The sequence below is a fragment of the Hippocampus zosterae genome, chromosome 17 (assembly GCF_025434085.1).
Source record: "Hippocampus zosterae strain Florida chromosome 17, ASM2543408v3, whole genome shotgun sequence".
In the NCBI taxonomy this organism is placed as follows: Eukaryota; Metazoa; Chordata; class Actinopteri; order Syngnathiformes; family Syngnathidae; genus Hippocampus; species Hippocampus zosterae.
The window spans coordinates 8,759,688-8,773,455 of record NC_067467.1 but is presented as its reverse complement, the minus strand read 5'-3'; the positions used below and the strand labels follow the sequence as shown (position 1 = coordinate 8,773,455).

The 13,768-nt window shown below is 42.6% G+C and overlaps 2 protein-coding genes across 8 annotated transcripts; both read left to right on the top strand.

Annotated features, from left to right (window-relative positions):
• Positions 1–224: 224 nt before the first annotated feature.
• Positions 225–4,391, top strand: LOC127590358 (uncharacterized). Of its 7 annotated transcripts, XM_052049877.1 has the most exons (14): positions 335–722; positions 1,319–1,397; positions 1,465–1,588; positions 1,673–1,712; positions 1,797–1,825; positions 2,399–2,441; positions 2,541–2,605; positions 2,706–2,738; positions 2,996–3,032; positions 3,116–3,180; positions 3,260–3,316; positions 3,404–3,445; positions 3,609–3,718; positions 3,810–4,391. In XM_052049877.1, the coding sequence occupies exons 3-14, from the start codon at positions 1,471–1,473 to the stop codon at positions 3,900–3,902; spliced, it is 732 nt and encodes a 243-aa protein (XP_051905837.1). In that variant the 5' UTR covers positions 335–722; positions 1,319–1,397; positions 1,465–1,470; the 3' UTR covers positions 3,903–4,391. The 7 variants fall into 7 exon arrangements, with proteins under 7 accessions (XP_051905834.1, XP_051905836.1, XP_051905838.1 ...); XM_052049874.1 differs by having other exon boundaries at positions 225–722; positions 1,465–1,712; XM_052049879.1 differs by lacking the exon at positions 2,399–2,441 and having other exon boundaries at positions 341–722; positions 2,549–2,605.
• Positions 4,392–4,713: 322 nt separating this feature from the next.
• jmjd8 (jumonji domain containing 8) lies at positions 4,714–13,519 on the top strand. Its single transcript, XM_052049872.1, has 9 exons — positions 4,714–4,940; positions 5,157–5,252; positions 5,356–5,404; positions 5,581–5,677; positions 5,764–5,832; positions 6,016–6,135; positions 6,225–6,292; positions 12,834–12,968; positions 13,303–13,519. The coding sequence occupies exons 1-9, from the start codon at positions 4,825–4,827 to the stop codon at positions 13,381–13,383; spliced, it is 831 nt and encodes a 276-aa protein (XP_051905832.1). The 5' UTR covers positions 4,714–4,824; the 3' UTR covers positions 13,384–13,519.
• The last annotated feature ends 249 nt before the right edge of the window (positions 13,520–13,768 follow it).

Below are 13,768 nucleotides of genomic sequence, written 5' to 3'. Positions count from 1 at the left end.
TCTAGTCGCCTTCTAGACTACTAATGCTCATCTAGTCTTATCATCATGTGCTGGGTTTATACTACTCAACTCCTGGTGATCGACTAGTCAATTTCTAGTTGTGTATTTGTCTCTGTCTTTTGTCCTTTGGTCGTTTTCTAAACTACTACGAATATCCTGGTCGTCAGCTTCTAAACGTTTTGGTGTATGTCGACTCGTCTTCCAATAGTTACCGTCTGTACTAATCATCTTCTCCACTTTGCGGTAGTCGTTTGTCAGTTTCAGACAAATCCAGGTGGTTTAGTGTGGCTTTTGTTAGGTGTAGCGCACCCCCTACGCTCCCCGATCAACCTCGACGTGGTTTCCTGTTAGTTGTGGCGAAGCTCCTCTTCACGGAAACGCCGCGTCGAAGACCTCTCCGAGCGCACGTAGCATTGACGGCGGCAGCCGATTGGCTGAGAGCAACGAGGAAGCGGGCGGGGAGGAAAACGTCGCCAAATGAGACCGGCCACTGCCGGAACACCAAACGGACGAACGGCCCGGATCTGCTGACGCGGGGGGTGCCCTTGCTGGCGTGAGTGACGTCACGCTACCGCTTCTCCGAGAGTGCACCTGGATGACAGGAAGTCCGCCGGCCTGCCTTCATCCTGACATCGCCGCTTTCGCCGGCACACCTCGCACGCCCTTCACACCGCACAAGATGGCCGCCTGAAACGCTTTGAAAGGACTCGACGGCGAAAAAGGTTTCACCTTCTCCATTTTGGGCGCCTTTGCCTTGAGCTTGTCATTCTTTTGATTTTCTTGCTCATCTCCTTTCTGCTTTTCTTCTTGTCTTCTGCTAAATCTTTAGTCTTTTTTTTCTACTGGGTTTTTGTCTTTTCGTCCTCAACATTATCGATTAATTCTGTCATTCTCCTCCATGTTCTTCTTCTCCTGTCTTTCTGCATCCTTCTTTGTCAACTTCCTTGATTTCGTCTTGTAATTCTTCATCTTCTGGGCACGTTCTTTTTCTTGTTCTTCATTTTCGATAGCTTTTTTTTTGTTGTCTTTATTTTCATATTAATTTTCTTCTGTCTTGTATTTTCGATTTTCTCCTTCACTTTGTCTTCTTCCTCATTGTCTTTATTTTCTACTTTGTCTTTTTTGTCATCTTCTCCTACGTCGTCGTCTTCTTATTGGCTTTGTCGTCACCTTCCTTGACTTTGTCATCTTTTGCTTTGCCTTCTTCGTCTTATCCTTGGTTTTCTCGCTGTCCTTCATTTTTATCGTTATTGCCTTCATTTGCTTTGTCTTCTTCATCCTCATTGTTGGTCGTCATATTTTCTCCTTCCCTCACGAGGATACAAAGTGTGCAGCGGCGAAGGCGCTGTGACTTCCTGAGTGTGGCGAGCCCCGCTCCGGATTGTCCTTCTTTCGACGTGAGTTGCCCGTGGCCCGTTTTTCGGTGAATCTTCTTTTTGACCGGCGTTGTGGTCATGTCCTCAGGTTGCCATGGACGCAGACACAGAAGCATCTCTCCTCCTGCCTTCGCTGGTGTCAGCGGCCATGTTGGCATGCGCCGTAGTCCTAGCGTTGGTGTGCCTGCACTGCAGGGACAACGGACCGCCTGGTGCGCGTGATCGTGATGTCACTTCCTGTCATCTGTGTCGTCAACCAAACTGTTTTTCCATTTCTTTCTCTTTGGTGTCATCAGTTTCCATCCGGGAAGCGTGCGACACTGGCGAGTACACCCCGTGAGTTATGCACTTCAGCGGGACCGCTCACGAGACGACCAATCACTTTCTAGTTCACACTCGATTTTTGTCTCTCACATGCAGATCCACTCAATTCATACTGGTCCATCCACGTAAGTCTTTTTCCTGGTGGTGGGAGGAGCTTATGTTTTGGCTAAAGCTAACAAGCTAAAGGCGACCTGTCCTTGAGCAAGAACCGATGACACCTACTGAAACATCTCAGATGACCTGAACATTCCAGTTGTGGGACATGCTAACCATTTGTCCACTCTGTTGTCCTGGGCATTCATTGTAACGGAATAATGTAAAAAAAAAGGAAAAACGGAAACAAGAATAAGATAACAAGCAAAATGTTTGTACCGTGGCTAGTTTCTGGCTGAAGCTAAAGGTGGCGGAAGCTGTCAAAATAAATGCTAAAAGCTAAAATTGTCATACGCTAACACGCTAAACGTTAATAAGCACTTTGGGGCTCAAGTTGGCGGAAGCAATTCAAAGCTAACCTGAGTGAAAGCTAAACATTCGGAAATACATCGAACTTCAAGCAAGCTTTGTAGTTTTGAACTAGTTTGTGGCAGATGTTGAAAATTGAAAATGATCAGAAGCTAACCAGCTAGGGATTTGAAGCTAAAGTTGGCGAAGGCTAACAAAGTCAAAGTTTGTCAGCATAAATCTTTTCTGACTCACAGATCAGCCAGAGACTCGCCTGACCTCTGGCCTGCTGTCTCCTTTGTGAGTTGACCTCACCTTCACGTCTTTGACCTTCTCCGTCATTGATGTTCTTCTTCATATCTTTTATGCACCCCTTCACGTCTTTGATGATGTTCCCAGCATTCCAGCTTCGGATTGCGGCAGTCAGCGCAGCGGAAGATCCGACAGAGAGGCCACAGAAAGTGGTGAGATGAAAAGATGAAAAATTCCACCAACAAGTTGACAAGAGTTTTTTTTTTTTTTGTGGGGGTGGGGGGACTGGTCCTGGTCTTCTTCCTTCTGCAGAGAGTACCCACAGCTACCAGAACTCTCATGATGGTCAGTAACCCTTCAAATACATTCACGCAGTTCTTTTAATTCTTCTCTTTTTGATTCGTGCTTTTGTTTTTTTCTGCTCTTTCTACGGGTTCGTTTTTCTTTATTTTCTTTTGGCACACCATTCAGTTCTGATGCTTCTTCCTGGTTCTTGTCCGCGTTGTGGTTCTTCAAGTTTTTCTTGTGTTTCTGGTTATGTCTGTGATTTAAGGAAGTTAACAAGTGTATATTTTTCATTGAACTTTGTTTTTTTTCCACAGAACAGGACCTCTCAGTATCCCTTACCGGGGACTACATGTGAGTTGTTCCTGCTTGTAGCCCTCTCACTGTTCACCTTCTCTCTTCTGATCTAGTTCTTCTTTTTGTGGTCGTTCTTGCAGATTGGTGCTGCCGGATAATGAGGCTCCTGCGACCAATCGTAGTGGTGCATCCACGCCGAGCTCAGGTAACGTCCAACGCATTTGCCGGCTTTTCACGTTCGTCCTGATTTGGGGGAAAAAAAGTGCGCCGCGTCTTTGTTGCAGATGAACCACACGACTACGAGAACGTACCAAAGAAACACACGGAAAGGTCACCAACAGGTCGCGCTACTGACATCATAACGATCTTTTGGTCTGTTCTACTGACTGACTGTCTACGTGATTGACTGTTTAACTATCTGTTCTCAGATGACAGAGACTACCTGAACGTGGTTGCTCTTCCTGAAGCGGGTAAGTTGATTTTCAGCGTCATCTGATGATCAGCAGGAAGTGGGTGGGCGCTCGATAGGATTGTGTCACTTCCTGGTGGCGGGGTGGCACCTTTGCTGCCACCTTTCCGCTTGAGCAACACCTGCTGATCGATTGACGCTTGTTACTTCCTGTTTGCTGGCAGGAGGGACGCCGATGTTGTCCCAAAGGGATGATGATGATGATAATAATAACGACAACGAGGATGACAGTGACAGTGATGACGGCCAGGGGAATTACGTCAATCAACCAAGTGTAAGTGCGGATAAACTCCAGAAGCTTCCCAATGGGACACATCCCAGCAATCACGCGGAGCAGGCATCAGCTGAGCGACTTTGCCTCGCAGGTGATGTCACCCAGTCTGCTGCACGATGGGATGGGAGGAGCACCGCCGGTACCTGATGAAAGGGGTGGAGTTGATGACAGCGTCATCTTTTGACGCTGAAATGGACAAACGGCATGGCTCTTTGGTCGTTTCTCAACCCAGAGGGTTTTGGTTCGATTCCCCCCCATCGCGACCATGTCGAAGTGTCCTTGAGCAAGATACTGAACCTCCAGTTTCTCCTGATGCTGCGTCACTAGTCGGTGAATGGGATAACAGTGTAAAGCGCTTTGGGTACCTGAGATAGGCTGTCTGTCACTTTGCGCTTTTCTATTTACTATGAATTCACTGCTGTTTGATTTTTTTTCCTTCTGTATTTGTGACTTTTGATTTTGAACTGACGGTTCCTGAGAATGTTTTAATTTCACACTAGTTATTGTGTCCATTGGAGTTTCAAGATAACAGGATTGCACTTAAGTACTAATGTCGTCAAAATATGACACAATATAAATAGAAATCTATCTTGTTATAATGTCACGACAGTGGCAAAGTACCCACACTGTACATAAGTGGACTTACAGATAGTTTAATAAAAAAGTAATTTAAGGACTCTGTTGTCATCTTTTTATAGCACGCAAATCTCGTGTTTGACCACAGTAGGGAGACCTGTATGTCCCACATATATTAGTTGATGTTTACGAGAATTAGCCATCAAAATGATGAACAGTCGTAAATTCCCAGGGCTGTGGAGCAAAAAAAATTTGCGCTCACGCATTTGTAATTTTAAAGTTCCCGCTTCGAATCCTTACAACTCACGGCCAAAAGTGAAGCGAGAGTAAGCGGTGTTGATTTCCCAGAATTCCCACGTTCTCGCCTTCCCGCCACTTTTCACGGAAATGTGCTTTGCTCGTGATTGGCTGCAGACTAGGAAGTGAAAAAGCATCTGCTGTTGCGCTTCGGAAGTCGTCAGCGACTCGACCCGACTGGATTCCTGTCAGTCTGTTTCCCGTTAAGTCGGTCGTGTGGGGAAATTTGTTGAATGGAACTTTGGACAGCTTTAGGCCAGATTTCCTTCCGCTTGGCTCTGCTCCACTTTATTGTTCTGCTGGAGGTGCAAACGCTAAGCGACCACCAAGAAGGCGCCGACGGTGGTTGGTCAGTTCTTAACTGTACTTGCCGGCTCGAGCGCGTTTTCCTCGAGTACGCTGTTACTGTAACGAGCACACAGATAAGACCGTTTACTGGAGTCCACCCAATGGTCGAGTAAGACCGATTACCGGAGTACCCGAGATGGTCGAGTTATTCTTGAGATTTTTCGCGATGAGGAGAAGGACTACCAACACAAAGATGAAGTTGGGCGTGTGTGTTTAGGTGGTGCGGACCCAATTTGAGCGTGGAGGATGAAGGTCCGTGTAACTTGGAAGTGGTGGACGGTTCCTCGCTGTCATTACGTCACTTCTTGGACAGGTAAGCCACACGCGTGCGCGCTTGTGCGTGTCTCTTTCCTGGCAAGCATGCTAGTTCGCGAACGAACAGCTGCGAAAGTGATGTTGTTATGTTGTTTCCATAGTTACGCGTACAGCATGCCGGTGGTCATCACCGGACTGACGGACAACACCGTACGTTGAGCTTTTGCTGTAGCTTTACCTTTGTGTGTTTCTGTTTCTGTTTTTTTTAAAATTTTGTACTTTTTTTCCATATTTAATTCGAGGTTCTACAATTGATTGATTTAAAAATAATAATAAAATTGCCAGTGTTTCATACCAATTGCATACCATTATTATTGTCTTTGTAGAAATTCCGCTCTTTGTGCTCTAAGTGGAATTTACTCACCACATACGGCGATCGGCAAGTGCGTCTGAGTACGGCCAACACATATTCGTACACCAAAGGTCAGCCGCCACCACCGCCTTGATCGTTTCCCCCGTCATGCTTTGTGTGACGCCGCATGATCCCGTGTGATGTGGTGTGCCCGCAGTGGACGTGTCTTTCAGGGACTACGTGGACGACCTCCTGAGGCCGCAGTCGCCAGACGTCCTGGGCAGCGGTGAGTCGGGGATGGGAAGGGCTGACAGGGGCTGCACGAGCTATGGCAACGATATCGCCGTGTCGATGACGTTCTGTGCAATTTGCAAAGACGTGCAACAAAAACAACACAGACAAGACATGAGCGAAAAAAACATGAAAGTTGCCTTTTTTTGCATTTCTCTTTTTGTTGGGAGGCCGGCAGACACCTTGTACATGTTTGGCGACAACAACCTGAGCGAGTGGCGCAGCCTTCTGGACGTTTACGAGCCGCCCGTCTTCTTGCTGCCCGGCACCTCTCGAGCGTTCAGCTTTGGCATCGCTGGTCTGTCCAACCGACTTCCACTCTTTGGGGGAAAAGGAAGGAGTCCTAAATTGTCTTTGCACTTGACCTTGTTGTCCATCCTTGTTCAGGTCCCGGAACCGGTGTCCCCTTCCACTGGCATGGCCCGGGATTCTCAGAGGTCATTTATGGGAGGAAGGTAGGTCAAAGGTCGCAGGTGAGGGGGTCGGACGCATTTGTTGTAGTTTGGGATTTGCCTGGTGTCAACTTAGAGCAGGAGGATGAAAGTGTTGAGATTTGCCTTGGGCTGTTTCATCCAAGAGTGGGAACCCTGCTCTACATTGTACCAAGGTGTTGGTGTGCGTGCGAAGAGGATAAGATGTAAAGTAAGGTGTTTTTGGCGGAAAAAAACGACCATGTGTAGGAAGGCGTTTTTGGCCGAAAAAAACGACCATGTATACATATAACATAACATGGTCGTTTTTTTCGGCCCAAAACGCCTAACTATACAAGGTCGTTTTTTTGGCTAAAAACGCCTAACTATACATGGTCATTTATTTTCAGCACAAAATGCCTTGCTATACATGGTCGTTTTTTTCGGCCCAAAACGCCTTACTATACATGGTCGTTTTTTCCCGCTAAAAACGCCTTACTATACATGGTCGTTTTTTTTTCAGCCCAGAACACCTTACTATACATGGTAGTTTTTTGGCTAAAAACGCCTAACTATACATGGTCGTTTTTTTTTCAGCCCAGAACACCTTACTATACATGGTAGTTTTTTGGCTAAAAACGCCTAACTATACATGGTCGTTTTTTTTTCAGCCCAGAACACCTTACTATACATGGTAGTTTTTTGGCTAAAAACGCCTAACTATACATGGTCGTTTTTTTTTCAGCCCAGAACACCTTACTATACATGGTAGTTTTTTGGCTAAAAACGCCTAACTATACATGGTCGTTTTTTCCCGCTAAAAACGCCTTACTATACCATGGTCGTTTTTTGGCTAAAAACGCTTAACTATACATGGTCGTTTTTTTCGGCCTAAAACGCCTTACTATACATGGTCGTTTTTTTCGGCCTAAAACGCCTTACTATACATGGTCGTTTTTTTTGGGGCTAAAAACGCCTTACTATACATGGTCATTTATTTTCAGCACAAAACGCTTTACTATACATGGTCGTTTTTTTTTGGCTAAAAACGCCTTACTATACATGGTCGTTGTTTTGGCTAAAAACGCCTAACTATACATGGTCGTTTTTGGGGCTAAAAACGGCTAACTATACGTGGTCGTTTTTTTTCAGCCCAGAACACCTTACTATACATGATCGTTTTTTGGGCTAAAAACGGCTCACTATACGTGGTCGTTTTTTTTTCAGCCCAGAACACCTTACTATACATGGTCGTTTTTTGGGCTAAAAACGCCTAACTATACATGGTCGTTTTTTGGGCTAAAAACGGCTAACTATACGTGGTCGTTTTTTTTCAGCCCAGAACACCTTACTATACATGGTCGTTTTTTTCGGCTAAAAACGCCTTACTATACATGGTCGTTTTTTTCGGCCCAAAACGCCTTACTATACATGGTCGTTTTTTTCGGCTAAAAACGCCTTACTATACATGGTCGTTTTTTCCCGCTAAAAACGCCTTACTATACCATGGTAGTTTTTTGGCTAAAAACGCCTAACTATACATGGTAATTTATTTTCAGCACAAAACGCTTTACTATACATGGTCGGTTTTTTTGGCTAAAAACGCCTAACTATACATGGTCGTTTTTTGGGCTAAAAACGCCTAACTATACATGGTCGTTTTTTGGGCTAAAAACGCCTAACTATACATGGTCGTTTTTTTCGGCCCAAAACGCCTTACTATACATGGTCGTTTTTTTCGGCTAAAAACGCCTTACTATACATGGTCGTTTTTTCCCGCTAAAAACGCCTTACTATACATGGTCGTTTTTTGGCTAAAAACGCTTAACTATACATGGTCATTTATTTTCAGCACAAAACGCTTTACTATACATGGTCGGTTTTTGGGCTAAAAACGCCTAACTATACATGGTCGTTTTTTGGGCTAAAAACGGCTAACTATACGTGGTCGTTTTTTTTCAGCCCAGAACACCTTACTATACATGGTCGTTTTTTTGGGCTAAAAACGGCTAACTATACATGGTCGTTTTTTTCGGCCCAAAACGCCTTACTATACGTGGTCGTTTTTTTTTCAGCCCAGAACACCTTACTATACATGGTCGTTTTTTGGGCTAAAAACGGCTAACTATACATGGTCGTTTTTTTCGGCCCAAAACGCCTTACTATACATGGTCGTTTTTTTCGGCTAAAAACGCCTTACTATACATGGTCGTTTTTTCCCGCTAAAAACGCCTTACTATACCATGGTAGTTTTTTGGCTAAAAACGCTTAACTATACATGGTCGTTTTTTTGGCTAAAAACGCCTAACTATACATGGTCGTTTTTTGGGCTAAAAACGGCTAACTATACGTGGTCGTTTTTTTGGCTAAAAACGCCTAACTATACATGGTCGTTTTTTGGGCTAAAAACGGCTAACTATACGTGGTCGTTTTTTTTTCAGCCCAGAACACCTTACTATACATGGTCGTTTTTTGGGCTAAAAACGGCTAACTATACGTGGTTGTTTTTTTTTCAGCCCAGAACACCTTACTATACATGGTCGTTTTTTGGGCTAAAAACGGCTAACTATACATGGTCGTTTTTTTCGGCCCAAAACGCCTTACTATACATGGTCGTTTTTTTCGGCTAAAAACGCCTTACTATACATGGTCGTTTTTTCCCGCTAAAAACGCCTTACTATACCATGGTAGTTTTTTGGCTAAAAACGCTTAACTATACATGGTCATTTATTTTCAGCACAAAACGCTTTACTATACATGGTCGGTTTTTTTGGCTAAAAACGCCTAACTATACATGGTCGTTTTTTGGGCTAAAAACGCCTAACTATACATGGTCGTTTTTTTCAGCTCAAAACGCCTTACTATACATGGTCGTTTTTTTGGGCTAAAAACGCCTAACTATACATGGTCATTTTTTTCGTCTAAAAACGCTTAACTATACATGGTCATTTTTTTCGTCCCAATATGCCTTACTATACATGGTCATTTATTTTCAGCATAAAACGCCTTACTATACATGGTCGTTTTTTGGCTAAAAATGCCTAACTATACATGGTCGTTTTTTTCGCCCCAATATGCCTGACTATACATGGTCGTTTTTTGGGCTAAAAACGGCTAACTATACATGGTCGTTTTTTTCGGCCCAAAACGCCTTACTATACATGGTCGTTTTTTTCGGCTAAAAACGCCTTACTATACATGGTCGTTTTTTCCCGCTAAAAACGCCTTACTATACATGGTCGTTTTTTCCCGCTAAAAACGCCTTACTATACCATGGTAGTTTTTTGGCTAAAAACGCTTAACTATACATGGTCATTTATTTTCAGCACAAAACGCTTTACTATACATGGTCGGTTTTTTTGGCTAAAAACGCCGAACTATACATGGTCGTTTTTTGGGCTAAAAACGCCTAACTATACATGGTCATTTTTTTCGTCTAAAAACGCTTAACTATACATGGTCATTTTTTTCGTCCCAATATGCCTTACTATACATGGTCATTTATTTTCAGCACAAAACGCCTTACTATACATGGTCGTTTTTTGGCTAAAAACGCCTAACTATACATGGTCGTTTTTTTTGCCTAAAAACGCCTAACTATACATGGTCATTTTTTTCGTCTAAAAACGCTTAACTATACATGGTCATTTTTTTCGTCCCAATATGCCTTACTATACATGGTCATTTATTTTCAGCATAAAACGCCTTACTATACATGGTCGTTTTTTGGCTAAAAATGCCTAACTATACATGGTCGTTTTTTTCGCCCCAATATGCCTGACTATACATGGTCGTTTTTTGGGCTAAAAACGGCTAACTATACATGGTCGTTTTTTTCGGCCCAAAACGCCTTACTATACATGGTCGTTTTTTTCGGCTAAAAACGCCTTACTATACATGGTCGTTTTTTCCCGCTAAAAACGCCTTACTATACATGGTCGTTTTTTCCCGCTAAAAACGCCTTACTATACCATGGTAGTTTTTTGGCTAAAAACGCTTAACTATACATGGTCATTTATTTTCAGCACAAAACGCTTTACTATACATGGTCGGTTTTTTTGGCTAAAAACGCCGAACTATACATGGTCGTTTTTTGGGCTAAAAACGCCTAACTATACATGGTCATTTTTTTCGTCTAAAAACGCTTAACTATACATGGTCATTTTTTTCGTCCCAATATGCCTTACTATACATGGTCATTTATTTTCAGCACAAAACGCCTTACTATACATGGTCGTTTTTTGGCTAAAAACGCCTAACTATACATGGTCGTTTTTTTTGCCTAAAAACGCCTAACTATACATGGTCATTTTTTTCGTCTAAAAACGCTTAACTATACATGGTCATTTTTTTCGTCCCAATATGCCTTACTATACATGGTCATTTATTTTCAGCATAAAACGCCTTACTATACATGGTCGTTTTTTGGCTAAAAATGCCTAACTATACATGGTCGTTTTTTTCGCCCCAATATGCCTGACTATACATGGTCGTTTTTTGGGCTAAAAACGGCTAACTATACATGGTCGTTTTTTTCGGCCCAAAACGCCTTACTATACATGGTCGTTTTTTTCGGCTAAAAACGCCTTACTATACATGGTCGTTTTTTCCCGCTAAAAACGCCTTACTATACATGGTCGTTTTTTCCCGCTAAAAACGCCTTACTATACCATGGTAGTTTTTTGGCTAAAAACGCTTAACTATACATGGTCATTTATTTTCAGCACAAAACGCTTTACTATACATGGTCGGTTTTTTTGGCTAAAAACGCCGAACTATACATGGTCGTTTTTTGGGCTAAAAACGCCTAACTATACATGGTCATTTTTTTCGTCTAAAAACGCTTAACTATACATGGTCATTTTTTTCGTCCCAATATGCCTTACTATACATGGTCATTTATTTTCAGCACAAAACGCCTTACTATACATGGTCGTTTTTTGGCTAAAAACGCCTAACTATACATGGTCGTTTTTTTTGCCTAAAAACGCCTAACTATACATGGTCGTTTTTTTCGCCCCAATATGCCTGACTATACATGGTCGTTTTTTGTCTAAAAACGGCTAACTATACGTGGTTGTTTTTTTTTCAGCCCAGAACACCTTACTATACATGGTCGTTTTTTGGGCTAAAAACGGCTAACTATACATGGTCGTTTTTTTCGGCCCAAAACGCCTTACTATACATGGTCGTTTTTTCCCGCTAAAAACGCCTTACTATACCATGGTAGTTTTTTGGCTAAAAACGCTTAACTATACATGGTCATTTATTTTCAGCACAAAACGCTTTACTATACATGGTCGTTTTTTTTGGCTAAAAACGCCTAACTATACATGGTCGTTTTTTGGGCTAAAAACGCCTAACTATACATGGTCGTTTTTTTCGGCCCAAAACGCCTTACTATACATTGTCGTTTTTTTGGGCTAAAAACGCCTAACTATACATGGTCATTTTTTTCGTCTAAAAACGCTGAACTATACATGGTCATTTTTTTCGTCCCAATATGCCTTACTATACATGGTCATTTATTTTCAGCACAAAACGCCTTACTATACATGGTCGTTTTTTGGCTAAAAACGCCTTACTATACATGGTCGTTTTTTGGCTAAAAACGGCTAACTATACGTGGTCGTTTTTTTTTCAGCCCAGAACACCTTACTATACATGGTCGTTTTTTGGGCTAAAAACGGCTAACTATACGTGGTTGTTTTTTTTTCAGCCCAGAACACCTTACTATACATGGTCGTTTTTTGGGCTAAAAACGGCTAACTATACATGGTCGTTTTTTTCGGCTAAAAACGCCTTACTATACATGGTCGTTTTTTCCCGCTAAAAACGCCTTACTATACCATGGTAGTTTTTTGGCTAAAAACGCTTAACGAGACATGGTCATTTATTTTCAGCACAAAACGCTTTACTATACATGGTCATTTATTTTCAGCACAAAACGCTTTACTATACATGGTCGGTTTTTTTGGCTAAAAACGCCTAACTATACATGGTCGTTTTTTGGGCTAAAAACGCCTAACTATACATGGTCGTTTTTTTCGGCCCAAAACGCCTTACTATACATGGTCGTTTTTTTGGGCTAAAAACGCCTAACTATACATGGTCATTTTTTTCGTCTAAAAACGCTTAACTATACATGGTCATTTTTTTCGTCCCAATATGCCTTACTATACATGGTCATTTATTTTCAGCACAAAACGCCTTACTATACATGGTCGTTTTTTGGCTAAAAACGCCTAACTATACATGGTCGTTTTTTTTGCCTAAAAACGCCTAACTATACATGGTCGTTTTTTTCGCCCCAATATGCCTGACTATACATGGTCGTTTTTCGGCTAAAAACACCTTACTATACATGGTCGTTTTTTTGGCTAAAAACGCCTAACTATACATGGTCGTTTTTTTTCAGCACAAAATGCCTTACTGTACATGGTCGTTTTTTTGGCTAAAAACGCCTAACTATACCATGGTTATAGTGTATACCATGGTTACCAAAAAACCGACCATGTAAGGTAAGGCGTTTTGGGCCGAAAAAAAAATTGCTCAATATCTGGCTTTTTGTGCTTTGCTCATCCAGCGCTGGTTCCTATACCCGCCGGACGAGGGGCCGCCCTTCCACCCCAACATGAGCACCCTCTCTTGGCTGAGAAACGTCTACCCGGGGCTACCCCCACACCAGGCCCCGCTGCAGTGCACCATCCGACCCGGACAGGTACCCCCAAATGACAGAACCCTTGCAAATATGCACAAGAAATTCTCATTCCACAAAAGGAAAAAAAGAGAGAAAGACACATTTTATCAGGAGAAAAACATTTTATCAAAATAGATTTATAGATTTTAGCAATAAAATAGATTCTCCCAAGATAAAGTTGTATGATATTGGTGTCAGATTCTAACAAGTGTGTGTGGCTCTTTTTAGGCACCTGAAGCAATTGAGGATGACTAAACATAAGCACCATCGACGGGTTTTAATTGTATCCCATTTTGCTGCATTTGAGACGTGGCCGTTTGCCTGTCATCGTGGTAATGTGACACTGTGCCCTCAGGTGCTTTATTTCCCCGACCGCTGGTGGCATGCCACGCTCAACCTGGATACCAGCATCTTCATCTCCACCTTCCTGGGTTGAAGCGGATGAACAGCACCCACACAGACGAGCATTTCACAATCAAGTGCTGACCTCTAAGCTTCTCCCGACTCTTTATTTCATTTGAGATTGTGCTTTCATGTGACCCTTCTCACACAAAATAAAGATGGGATTTTCACCTGTTGCCCTTGTGTTGTAAAATGAGTTTGTGTGTTACATATTTGTGTGTATAAGATTTGACTGTCTATGTGCTTGAAGGAGGTGCCCAAGCTTTGGTACAATATAGACTTTTATTAGTTCACTCAATAAGAAATGAAAGTCAATGACAACTCATGTTGAACACGTCAACACAGGAAGTTGTTCTCCCAACAGCTGCCACGGCTCACCAAAATAAAAGCCACAGATGGAAGCAGTTAGCTCAACTGGG

What these genes read in the sequence shown, in the direction of transcription:
- LOC127590358 (XM_052049874.1), top strand. Translation starts at nt 1,471, where the DNA reads ATGGACGCAGACACAGAAGCATCTCTCCTCCTGCCTTCGCTGGTGTCA. An exon ending in CTACCAGAACTCTCATGATG is followed by an intron (nt 2,739 to 2,995) that starts GTCAGTAACCCT and finishes TTTTTTCCACAG; the next exon opens with AACAGGACCTCTCAGTATCC. An exon ending in ATTACGTCAATCAACCAAGT is followed by an intron (nt 3,719 to 3,809) that starts GTAAGTGCGGAT and finishes TTTGCCTCGCAG; the next exon opens with GTGATGTCACCCAGTCTGCT.
- jmjd8 (XM_052049872.1), top strand. Translation starts at nt 4,825, where the DNA reads ATGGAACTTTGGACAGCTTTAGGCCAGATTTCCTTCCGCTTGGCTCTG. An exon ending in CACATATTCGTACACCAAAG is followed by an intron (nt 5,678 to 5,763) that starts GTCAGCCGCCAC and finishes GTGTGCCCGCAG; the next exon opens with TGGACGTGTCTTTCAGGGAC. An exon ending in GCCAGACGTCCTGGGCAGCG is followed by an intron (nt 5,833 to 6,015) that starts GTGAGTCGGGGA and finishes GGAGGCCGGCAG; the next exon opens with ACACCTTGTACATGTTTGGC.